At 30.0% G+C, this 13,139-nt stretch overlaps 5 protein-coding genes across 5 annotated transcripts; 3 read left to right on the forward strand and 2 right to left on the reverse strand.

The window, feature by feature from the left end:
* Positions 1 to 1,318: 1,318 nt before the first annotated feature.
* On the reverse strand, positions 1,319 to 2,671 carry GO595_008292 (TPR Domain containing protein; the record flags this gene model as incomplete). The annotated part of the gene is made up of 1 exon (XM_067921851.1): positions 1,319 to 2,671. One exon carries the CDS (start codon positions 2,669 to 2,671, stop codon positions 1,319 to 1,321), a length of 1,353 nt encoding a protein of 450 aa, XP_067771532.1.
* Positions 2,672 to 3,417: 746 nt separating this feature from the next.
* GO595_008293 (Myb-like DNA-binding domain containing protein) lies at positions 3,418 to 3,999 on the forward strand (the record flags this gene model as incomplete). Its single annotated transcript, XM_067921852.1, has 1 exon — positions 3,418 to 3,999. The coding sequence occupies one exon, from the start codon at positions 3,418 to 3,420 to the stop codon at positions 3,997 to 3,999; it is 582 nt and encodes a 193-aa protein (XP_067771533.1).
* Positions 4,000 to 5,335: 1,336 nt separating this feature from the next.
* On the forward strand, positions 5,336 to 5,887 carry GO595_008294 (uncharacterized protein; the record flags this gene model as incomplete). Its single annotated transcript, XM_067921853.1, has 1 exon — positions 5,336 to 5,887. One exon carries the CDS (start codon positions 5,336 to 5,338, stop codon positions 5,885 to 5,887), a length of 552 nt encoding a protein of 183 aa, XP_067771534.1.
* A 1,099-nt stretch (positions 5,888 to 6,986) lies between these two features.
* GO595_008295 (uncharacterized protein) lies at positions 6,987 to 7,532 on the reverse strand (the record flags this gene model as incomplete). The annotated part of the gene is made up of 1 exon (XM_067921854.1): positions 6,987 to 7,532. One exon carries the CDS (start codon positions 7,530 to 7,532, stop codon positions 6,987 to 6,989), a length of 546 nt encoding a protein of 181 aa, XP_067771535.1.
* Positions 7,533 to 10,861: 3,329 nt separating this feature from the next.
* Positions 10,862 to 11,911, forward strand: GO595_008296 (uncharacterized protein; the record flags this gene model as incomplete). Its single annotated transcript, XM_067921855.1, has 1 exon — positions 10,862 to 11,911. One exon carries the CDS (start codon positions 10,862 to 10,864, stop codon positions 11,909 to 11,911), a length of 1,050 nt encoding a protein of 349 aa, XP_067771536.1.
* Positions 11,912 to 13,139: the final 1,228 nt, after the last annotated feature.

Raw genomic sequence — 13,139 nt, forward strand, 5'->3', positions numbered from 1 at the left:
ACAGTGCATCAACACTTCTCGAAATCAAAAATGCTTTATTAAAACACTTTAAAATACCAAATGATCAGATATATTTATCTACAATTCACTGTCATTTGGATGGAAATTTTGTTTCTTATGAAAAGCTTCGCTATGTTTCTGCAAATGCAAATACACCAGAAATAATTCAACAGCGAGTAAATTATTTAAATCAATTGACAAATTTATCAGAGAGTATTCAACAAATTTACATTGATGAATCAAATTTTACAATTTTGACGAGAAGAAATATGGGAAGATCTAAATTTGGAAAAAGAGCAGTTCAATCATCATTAATCGATGGATGTAGAAAAATCAATATTTTAGCAGCTGTTAGTCCAAATTATGGTTGGGTATACCATGAAACTGAAACAAATAATGTTGATGCAATTCGATTTGAAGAATATTTTAAAAATTTAATTAATGATTTAAAGACAAAATATCCAAATCAAAAATTTGTCTTAATTTTAGATGATTATTCAATTCATCGACAATATGAACTACTTAAATTATGCCAAAAAGCTCAGTTTGTACTTTTATTTCTACCACCATATTCCCCATATCTTAATCCAATTGAAAGATGTTTTAGTCAAACTAAAGCATATGTAAAAAGATATTTACAAGAGAAAAATCAAATTCTTCTGAGTACAATTAATCTTCCTTTTGGGAAAAAAGGAGTTGTTCGATTTCAGGTTCTCGAAGAAGCAATAAATGATGCAATTCAAAATGTTACGAGGGAAAATGTACAAAATTATTTGAATTATTCATACAAATTTTATCCTATAATATTTCAAATGATACCAATCATAATTGTAAAAATACTCTTTTTAATTATTTATATTATTTTATATGAAAAAAATTAGAATGTACATATAAAAAATATCGATATTTTTTGGAATACAACATTTTACAACATAGAATTTAAAAGATGCTTCACTCAAAAAAAAATTCGGTTTTTTAAATCTTGAATTTTAAGATTTACGATAGAAAACGGTTGGCCACCTTGAAACGGAAAATGGCCATAATGAAACAGAAAATGGCCATATTGAAACAGAAAATGGCCATATTGAAACGGAAAATGGCCAACATGATGTGAAAATGGTATAATAAAGTATATAAAAATTTAGATTTATCTAAAATTTTGTTATTGGTCTACAGGTTTTTTCACGGCAGTTTAGGAATCATTACTGGAGACCTAATAAGAAATAAATTAAATTTAATTCAGGTACAAAGTAATTTAATTAAAATTTGCGATATTCGAATATGATTAATCATTAAAAATTAATTTAAAAACAATTATTTATTTCTTACTAAACAGAGAGTCATAACCCATTACTAATGGCTCAAGTGCTTCCGCAATTCCTTCTTCGCCTTCAAATTGTTCGGCTGGTATTTTCGGTGGTACGTCCAATATTCTGTCTACGATTATATCAACTGTTTGTAACGCAAATTTTGGCTCATCAATTTCCATTAACTGCGGAGTTCCCCCTTTTCGATAATAATTTACTCCATTTTGAGCGATTCTTTCTTGAAATGGAAGAGTATTAGAGCATTGCTGTGCACCTGTTTCATATATTTTCCTTGCCATTGCGTGATCTCCTGTACTTTCACAGATATATCCAAGATTTAACCAAGCCTCAGGAATATCAGTATGATTTCCTATAGCTCTTTGGAAAGCGATCTTAGCGTCTTCATATTGTTCACTCTTAAAGTAAAGAATACCAAGACCACACCAAAAAAGTGGTGATTCGCACCAATAGTTTGAACATTCGCAATATTTTTGATAGGCAAGCGTGAGGTTTTGTTGTTTCATTGCAATGCGTGCAGAAATAAGCTTGATAACAGGACTAGTGGTTTGGTCTTCGCTGAGATTGTTGAGGATATCGTTCGCGACCGTTAAATATTGATCGGCGTTTTGAAATGACAGAAACCAAAGAAACTGTTGAATTACACAGTCAGAGCGAGGATATTTAGCATAAAGTTTGGCGTACAGTTGATAAGCACTATATGTTAGGCCAGAGCATTGATATGTAAATGCAATTTGGAAATTGATGTCATCTTCAACAAGATTAGCTGGTGGATGAGCAAGAACGTTTTGAAGAAAACCAATGCCTTCCTCGTATCGTGAAAGTTGCCTGTAGCTGATGGAAAGATGAAATAAAAGATCGTTGATTTCAGGGAATTTAGGAGCAATTTGGATAACTTTCGCAAAAAATCGTATTGCTTCTTCATTATACCTGAAATGTTGATAGACAATACCTGAACAATACCAAAAATATGGATTTTGAATTTTATCTGTTATTCTGTGAACATGAGAATAAGATGAATAAGCATTTGGGAAATCATTTAAAACAAGGTAACAATGCCCAAGCAAAATCCAAGATTGAACATTATTTAAATCTTCTTCAACAAGTTTAGAATGTTTTTGAATAATTTTTGATATTGTTTCCGATGATTTTTTTATTTTTGGAAATTCATTTGAAACAGGTTCACTTGTTGGATTGTAAGAAATAATTTTATGTGCACTAAAAACAGAATCTTCTTCAAATGGTAAGTTCTTTGTTGTCTTCATCATTGTAGTCCAAGATCTCTCGAATTCTAAGCATGCAATTGATATGCGTTGCCTAAGAGCATCAGAGAGTTGTGCAACCATATTTATGTGTTGGTCACACCAGAAATATTTTAAGGATGCCCTAATTCGTACGTTTTTATTTCAGATAGACTTTGTAAATCATCATTCCTATTTTTCATTCAATACATGTCTTCTAAATTTCAATTCGATTGAAAATTGAATATAAACCAAAGAAAATATCTCTATTATTGAACTATCATTTTTGGATTTTTGGCCAAACAAGCTTAGTCAATTTCTTGACGATGGACATGCAGTTGTGATTTGCTTAATCAATTTTTGAATGTTCAATTCAATTGATTTATATACTTTACTTTTTATATTTCGCCAATAATGATTTGTTGGTTGTCATTTGAATCATTATAAGATCAAGAAACTGTCGTATTATGACTTGCTGATTGTCAAGGTCACCCGGATTTTTCTTTGATTTACGCAGCATATTTCGAAAAAGTGACATTACCCACTTTTGCTTATATGGAGGTTAATTGCAAATAATGATTTGTTGGTTGTCCTATCGTAGTGACACTTTTTGTATTTCTGTGTTTTATGGCATTTTATGATTTGCTTGTTGCCATAACCGACGCACACTTTTTATTTTTGATAAGTTTATAGTCATTTGTGATTTGCTTGATGCCATTTCAGTCAATTCCTCTCAATTTTTTTCAATAAAAAATGATTTGTTCATTGCCAAACGCATTCAAAAAAGATAGTGAAAAAAATGTTTCATTTTCATACTTAGAATGTTCTTTACAAATGCACTTTTACAACAAATGGAAACACCACAACCAAGTACAAACATAAGAAACTTCAAACCTCATGCGAAGTTTAACGAAGAAGAAGATGAGCGCTTAAAAGAAGTTGTCTCACGTCTTGGTGATTATGATTGGAATCTTATTGCACAAGAAATGCCTGGTCGTAATGCACGTCAATGCAAAGAGCGCTGGAGTTATTACTTATCTCCATCACTCAATACTTCCCCATGGACAGAAGAAGAAGATAAATTGCTTCTCTTAAAGCAGCGTGAGCTTGGCTCCAAATGGGTTAAGATATCGAAATTCTTCCTTAATCGCACAGATGCTATGGTTAAAAACAGATTCCAAGTTCTCATGAGAAAGATGAAGAAAGGATGTCTTACTTTCCCATATGAACAGAAGCAACCGGTTTACCAAATTTCCAATGTTCCATCAATTGTTAGTGTAAATCATACAGATGTGATAACACAACAACCAGAAAACAGAAGTGACCCTTCATCTCCAATTGAATCGTCAGCGGAACCAAGTATTTTTGATACTGATTTTGATGATTTGTTTCAAGGTGATGATTTTGTTTTCGATAACTTTATTGATTTCTAATTTGTCAAATAGAGCGTTAAAATAAATTATCTTCTATCCATATTTCATTTTTCTTATCGATCTGAACAAGGTTCCGCTTGGTAATTCATTATTTTCATTTACATTTAACTTTATATTTAACCATAACTGTAAATTGATTGAAAATTCATATACAGCATTTTCAGGAGGTTACGAAAAAGTCACAGGAAGTTACTGATTGTGTTGAGAATCAATTCAAACGGTTTCTTAACTTCGATTATGCTATAAAAAATAAAAATGAATATGATGTTTATTTTCTATTTTCTGATGCTAAGAATATCTTATGCAAAGCTTAGCATATAATGCCAAAATTGCAACACAATTGACGAATCAATTTTTAAAATTGCATTTTGAAGTGCACATTGTGCGATAAAGCAATATAAAAGAATATAATAGCAGATAAGGACATCAACAATTTGTATAAATACAGACAGTTTATTTAGCTTATAAAAGATCCATGGTTACTGGGTATTCACACTGATAATTGTTGACGCAACTGTTTGTTGTTTTCTTATAACCATTTGTTGTAACCTCCTGAAAAATGCCATAAAAATGAACTTTTAGACCAGATATCTGGATACTGAATATAAAATAGAAATATCTCGAAAATAAACTAACAATTTTTAATATGATTCGAAATAAATATTTTACTCAAATTGTTTTTTAATATTTCGAATTTTAATAATATTTTTATTTAATAATTGCTCGGAAAACTGATATTAAGAATATTGAATGAAAGGGGTATTTTTTACCCATTTTTTCTTAAAGATCTGAAATTTCTGAACCTGTTTCAATTAACTTGATTAATTAACTTGAAAGTCAAATGAGCAAGGAAGAAAGAATCGAATTCGACGATTTAGATCTTCCACCACCACCACCTACTCCAAAAGCAACCAAAAAGGGTAGTTCGGAAAATCGAAAAATTCCTTGGGTGGCAATTATCATAAGTGCATTCTTCATGATTTTTTTCACGTTATTATTCTTTTGTTCATTCTTCATTCCTCGAAGCAAATACCTTAAAGCTAAAGAAGAACATCCAGATCTAGATTTTTATGATGTTTCAACAACTCCAATTGCCTTATATTGGACATATTATTGTGTTATCCTTATATTTTTTGTTGTTTTGCCCTTATTTTTATATTACTGCAATCTTCTTTTAATCGAAATATTTACATTCTCAAGTTCGGCAGTCATTCTTTTTGGCATTTTGTGTCCCATATATATTCGCATAGAAGAAGCAGTTGACAATGTATTAAGTAATTCTTATAATTTTTCATCATATGAAAATGATATTAATGAAACAAATAATTGATGATTAATGGCCATTCCATATCTTGAAATTGGTTATACAGGCCTCTCAAAAGCCCGAGTTGGTAAAAGAACATATCATTACTATTGTAACCCCCCAACGATTGTAAATTATTCAACAAATGCAACAACGTCATATTATCTACCCGAATTTGGAGACTACGCATGGGTACAAGTGGAGTTAAACGCTACTTTTTCGCCAGAAGTTTTAGAATATTTTAACAAATACCGTGAAATATGTCGTCATTCTTTGCCAGAAAATGATCAAGACGGAAGACAAATCACGTGGACAGATATCAGTGGCTATAAAATGAAAACTTATAACCCGAATATTGTTTTTGTCAAGAAAAAAGAATTATCTGGTCGATTGGACCCAGACGTTGGTAAGACAACGATGGCGCTCTGGACAGGGTTTGTTTACGTTTATGAGCTCCTTTCAATACCTATATACCGCCCTGTGATTACAAAGTCAAATATTGAAATCAATCTTTCAGTTGATGACATACCAAAGGAAGGCGCGTACTTCTATGAAATATTGAATATGACAAACTGTACAAGATGATTTATGTCTTCAATAAAACGTTTTGAAATTTTTTGATTCTTGCAAAATTACATTACCGTCTACTAATTTGTGATTTCAAAATAATATTTGGTTCAAGTGTAAGGTTTTTTTATGAGGTTTTCATTGATGAGTTTACTTTTTTCATTTGTTATATGACTTCATCTCAATGATATTTTCTAATATCCCCATGAGAATATGTGAAATTAATTTAAAACATGAAAATATGATATGAAACACGAAAGTTTCACCTAATTTTTCTATTTTGTATTTCATATCATAATCATACTGATGAAATATTATATCGGAAAATCTATTTCACAGTAACAAAAATGATACAAACCCCCGTTTATGACGACCGTTATGCCATGGAAATACGATTTAATTTTTGGTTTTTGCCCAGAGGCGGGGGCAAAAATTAACTTTGGGAGAAATTTGCCAAGTATAGCACAATATGAATTTATATCACAAAGTCATGAATTTATGTTTCTTTCTCTAATTAATATACGATATTTATTCATTGTTTTAAAAAACAATGCACGATCAAAAATCATTCAAAAAGTAGCTTCGGGATGCATCCACGGGATGTGGAAACTATACCCAATAAATATATGAATTAAGAAAAAATTTAAATTTTAATGATTTATTGAGAAGATCATTCCAATTTCTTAAAGTAAGTAATGTTTATTCTGTCCTCTCTTTTTTTTGTTATATGTAGTGAAGGTTGGTTTCACGTCGACGACTTTTCAGATATTAAAAAATAGGAATATTCATAGATAGAATCTGCTCATGCGGTGGCATAAAGCTTTCAAAAATCAAACGAAACAGTAATTTCATTATGTTTATAATGAAGAGTGCAAAAAAGAACGTTAAATTCAATTGAATCATTAAGAAAACATGTTTTCCTATATATTAATATTTAAATTATTTACATTAAAAAAGATTAATATTTATATAAATTAGATTCATTATCTTAATTTTATTATTTTCAATTTTATATCAGATATTATATAATTTATACACACACATGAATGTGAATGCATGCTAATCTTTATCATAACTTTTTATCACCACTCACTTCGCATTATTTAATATCATCGTGTTAACACCTATAGCAGCGCGTTTCCTTCAGTTTGGTATAAAAGTAATCTCCTTCTTTTGGAACCATGTCAATTGAAACATTAATTTCAATATTATTTTTAGTTATTACTGGGCGGTATATTGGCGCGGAAAGTATATCATATAAGTATCCAAGGCCTGCCCAAAACGCTATCATTGCCTTCGCCGCGGCCGGATTCTTGGCTTTTTTACTCACTAAAATGTAGTGCGTTTTATGCGTTTTCATTTTATAGCCACTTATGTCCTTCCATGCGATAGCTCTGCCATTTTGATCGTTTTCTGGCAAAGATTTCTGATACAGATCGCGAAATGTGGTCAAATAATCCAAAACTTCTGATGAATATGACACGTTTAGCTCAGTTTGGACCCATGCGTAGTCTCCAATGTCAGGTAGATAATATGATGTTGTTGCATTTGTCGAATTAATTTTAACAGTGGAGGGAGTACACATATAATAAATGACATGTTTGCCGCCCTTTCTTGAAGTGCCTGTGAAACCTACTTCAAGATATGGAAAGCCATTAATCATTTCATTAAGATCACTTTCATATGATGATAAAGATTGAGAATAACTTAGTGCATAATTTACAACTTTTAAATCACTTATAAAAATAGGGGTAATAATTCCAAACGAAAGTATAATACCAAAACTTGATGATAAAAGAATTAATATTAAATTTGGATGACTAACTATACTCAATACGCAAGAACTGCAAGGGTAAAAAAACAAAAAATACAATAATGCTACAATAATGTAGCCAATAAATTACTGTTATTCCAGGATCGTCTTCAAAGAATTCAAGATCTGGATGCTCTTTTTTGGATTTAAGGTACTTGCTCCGGGAAATAAAGAACGAGCAAAAGAAAAGTAATGTGAAATAAATAATGAAGAAGGCACTTATAAGGATTGCAATTCCAGGATTTTTTTTTTTTTCGTTTTTTTCAGCTTTATCATTATTTTCTGGTGGACCCTGTGATGGGAGAACTAAACCGTTGAGATTGCTTTCTTGCTCATCAAGGGATTCTAAATTCATTTCGAACATTTGAGTTTGACGATCATAACCCACCAATTAAAAACGGGTAGGTATATAATGCGGTCGGGAATGAATACGAGGTCCCTAGGGGCCCCGCCCCCGGCGGGGCCCCTAGGGACCTCGTATTCATTCCCGACCTTTACTTTTCACTGGGGGGATTTCCGGGGTCTTCGACCCCCGGAGGTGCCCTTCGGACCCCTCCGGAGGTCTCAGACCCCTTCAATCCCCCGAGTGTGCTCGCTCCGCTCGCAACAAAAATCAAAATGATTTTTGTGAGTCATACAATTCGATAGAAAATTTGAATGAGCATTCAATTTTGAGAGAACGCGAAACTTTTTCATAGGGACGATAGCACTTTTATGCCACTTTTCGCATAAACATATCAAAAACCTCGTATAACCAGCACAAATTGTCCCCGGTTATGTTTGGCCGGACATTTATCCTATTCAATTTATCTTTGGTCAGAGGTTTGTAGTCAAAAAGCGACGGTTATATTGTTTGATCGCATGGCAAACTTTATTTTTATAAACGAATGGTCAGAATACACAATTTAAAAAATGTCACATCATCACTTCACTCTTTATGAATACAGATTACTATTCAGTTACAAAACTTGCAGATTTTATGAAAGAAAAAGATCCAGATGATACAGCGGTTGCTTTATTTTTTGAACCCAAAGATGACAAACTTGGTAATTTTAACAATTTTATAATCAAGCCAATTGGCATGATCATCAAACATAGAAATTTCCAAGATTTTTATTTTGTTCATAAAGAGTTGATCGAATTCTTCAAACAAAGAAATATCAAAGTTTCAGTACCAATAACTGATAACAAAAAGCCACCACTTACTAATAATATTCATTATTTAGAGATTCATTTAACTCTATTAGAGAGTAATTTTGGAAGATGGTATCATGCATTTCTATATGAATCAACGAACATTGAAGTTAATAATATACTCATTTCACATAAAATACCTGATAATAATGAATTCCAAACAGTATTTGACATGAATTCAATCGATCCTGATAGTTTTAAAGCTCTAGTTTGAATAAAAACAATAGTCACTTCATTTTTTTTAATGTCTGAGGATGAATTTCTTTTTACATTCGATTTCTATAATGATTATTTTAATAATTTTGACACTTCATCTAATGACATTGTGCAAAGCAATACGAAAAAGACAATATATATTAATAATGTTTTTTCTTCATTATGGTCAGTAGAAAAAATTGTTAAAGATTTAAATAAACAAAGAAACAATGTTTTTTATTTTTATTTATTTTCTTTTTCATAAGGTATAACATATATTTCACTATTTTGTCTTAAAGCTGAAAATGGTATTGGTTGTTCAAATATAATTGCATTTGTAAATGACACTCTTCTCTGTTTTTCTATATCTTTTAAATTTCTAATTTCAGGAATATCTAACCTATTTTTGTTGTAATAGGTTTCTATAACCTCAGGTTTATAATCCGACATTCATAAAAATGATTTAAATTTTAACAAAATTATTTTGAATTTTTGAAACTAAAATCCTTTAAGGACGCCTGCGTCCAATTTGGTATATTTTAGTTTCAAAAATTCAAAAAAACAATATATATATATATATAAATAATATTTTATTATTTCTTTTGTCCAACTAGTGCATTAGCTACACCATCTATCACAGGTGAGAATTTATCTGCTATTTTAATTCCTTTTGCAATAGCACCTGCATGACCAGGTAAATTTTCAATTCCAGGTATTTTACCTACTGTATTTACAACAGGTTTAGCTACTTTATTCCAAACATTTCCAATAAATTATCCGACTGGTTTAATAATTTTATTTTTAATCCAAGCACCAGCTTTTTTAAATCCGTTTTTAATTTTGTTCCAAAAACCCCACGCCATAAATAATAATAAAAATAAATAATTATTTCTTTATTTATAAAATGCAGGATGTAAATTAGAAAAGATCTTATCATTTGCTTCCATACCTACTGATTTAAATATAGGAGCTATTCTATCACCTACTTCAAATATTTTATCTACAGGTAATTTCTTTAAAGGTCCTATCTTTTTAATATCTTCTTTATGTTGTTTTGCAAATTCATAACCTTTTGCAATATGCGGACTAATTTTTGCGAAGCCTTCTTTAACTTTTTTAAGTAAAGGTCCTATTTTCTTTATACCGTTTTTAAATTTATTCCACAACCCCCACGCCATTAAAAATTATGAAAAATATTTTTCATTTTTATTAATGTATTATAATAATACGCAATCTAAAAATGAACAAAATGATCAAGGTAATGTTGGAGCTTATTTTGATCGTCTTAAAGATTTAATTGCTAAAAATGATGGTACTCGTTCTTTTATTTTAAGAACTGAAGATTGTCATGATCAAAATGCACCTTTTAATCAATCACAAGAAACTAGATTAAGAATTACTCATGGTGATCATATGATTTCACAAATAACTGAAGGTTTTATTAATTTTAAACTTAGAATAACTGTACAATTATCAAAAGCTATTTCATCTGGTAATTTAACAGATCCAGAAAATTTAGCTAAAATATTTATAGGTTTTAAGAGTTCTAATCAATTATTAGATCAATTACAAATTATGTCTAATAATATTTCTACTGGTTATCAACAAAATGAATGTTGTCGTGAAGGTTATTGTTATTCTACAATTAAACCTTATGCTGAAAAAAAAAAACTAGGAAATATACACATTCTTTATATGAAAATGTTTCAGAATATTCTCAATCTGTTTGTGGTACTTATGTTGATTTAAATACAATTGCAGATGGAAATAAACATGATATCGAATTTGAAATGAATCTTCCATTTGAAGATATATTAGCTTTACAAGCATTTGATTTATATCCAAATAGATTAGTTGGTGATATTGAATTAAAGTTTTATGTTAAACAAAATGGTTTAGTATGGTGTCAAGTAGATCCACGTAAAATTAAAGAAGTGAAAGAATTTTTAGAAGATTCTTCTATTAATGCTACATTTAATAATTTACCTTTATTTACTCATGGTTTTACTCAAATAGGTAATTCTGCTAATATAACTACTACATTTAAATGTGATACTGAAACTAATCATACTATTGATACTGCATCTGAGAATGTTTCTTTATATTGTACAGGTTTAACAGTAGTTTCATGTAAATCTAATATGTTTGGATTTGGAGTTAAAGAAGAAACTTTAAATCAAATAGCTCAAATACTTCAACAACCTGGAGGTTTAATAATTCCTTCACAACAATTAGATTATAATGCATTTGCTTTAGCTGCTACTGAATCTGGTATACAATCTACTATTAATATGCCTTTATTTAATGTTACAACTATTACAGTTGTATTTCCAAAACATGCTAATGATTATACTTGTTTTGATAATCCTATTTATAATAATGTTCAATTAACTATTGCAGGTCAAAATTATCCTGATGAACCTATTTCTACTTTAGGTGCTAGATTTTTACAATATCAATTAGTTGCTTCTGATTTAGATGGTGGTATACAATGTACTAAAGAATTTGAAGATTCTTTAACTATGGATAGAAATGCTTCAAATGGTACTAGATATAATAATACATTAAGTGATGCTACTTCATTTATGCTTAATATACAATGTGAGCGTTCACGTGGTGGTTACGTATTTGATGGTTTAGATTCTAATGGTCAAAATATACCAATACAAATTAAAGGTCAACCTATTTATACTCAAGCTAATGATACTTATTATAATGTTGATGATGCAGGAAATCATCCACCTCCACCACAATTATTCATTTGTCGTGATACTTATTTTACATTAGATTTACACAACGGTTTGAAATACCATGCTAATGGTACACCAGATGGTTATTAAATAAACATTTATATTTATAAAATATTATCAAATTTTGACTAAAACCTTTGTGGCAAAGTTATTTGATATAATTTAAAAAATATAATCTTGCTCAGGTACCACTAACGTCCTCCGCAAGATGAAGGCCTAGCAAAAATTATTTTTATTTTTAAACGTCCTCAAATAACGGTCTTTTGAAAAATAAAATTAAACCTAACCCCCACTACTAGCACACTTTATACTGATCACCTGTCTACGCCCTTTTATAAAAAAGTGCTCCGCGGAGTCGGGCTTCGGCAGGTTTGTGATAAATGCACTCATTCGCCATTAGGGCTCTCTTTGGGGGGAGGGGGGGATTAATTTTATAAAATAAAGAAAAATTAAAAAAGAAAATTTAATAGCCCATTGAGCGAACAAACTTTGTTATTAACACTCATGTGCATAGTCAAAAAGAAAAAAAAGTTATATCGAAAAAAAACCTATAGATAAAAAGAAATGTTTTTACAACTGACTAAACATCAAATTAAAAAAATTAATTGAAAAAATGTCAAAAACACATCAAAAAAGCAAATTTAACTACGTACGATAAAAATTGAATAAAATTACAAATGTCACAATAAATTTAAAAATTTTAAATATGTCAGTTATCGTTAAAAATAAAAAAGGTATGTCAAATAACTAGGTGAAAGTAACTGTCAAACCATCGATTGTAAGAGCTTAGATTGATTACTGATTCCATTCCTTGGATACTTTACTAAAGAGAAATAAGTTATATAAAAAATCGAACAGTGTTAGTCAATTACTATTGGCAATTAAGAGAATGAAAAAGTGACAAAAAGGAAATATCATATGAAAAACATCATATTTACTAATATCAATTGAATGGTTTACACGAAAAGTGACAATATAATCATCTTGGGAAAAGTGGATAAGATAATATGATGCCAAATGGAGTATAACATTGAATGGAACACATCATAACTTTGCCACAAAAGTATGATTATAGAATTTAAATATTTCAAAAAGTCGAATGACCAAAGAAGAAAAAAAATAGTGTCATTTCATTTATGGAATACGAAATCAACAAGATAATAGACCATGAAATAAGATATAACTACACGGAAAATAAGTACATAGTATGGTTCAAAGTGGAGTGGAGTTGCGATAACACTAGATCATGGATAAGATATGAAGACCTTAATGCCGATTATCTACTAAACAATTACATGTTCAAACTAACAAATGAAGA

Source organism: Histomonas meleagridis, assembly GCF_020186115.1.
Source record: "Histomonas meleagridis strain 2922-C6/04-10x chromosome Unknown contig_64, whole genome shotgun sequence".
In the NCBI taxonomy this organism is placed as follows: Eukaryota; Parabasalia; order Tritrichomonadida; family Dientamoebidae; genus Histomonas; species Histomonas meleagridis.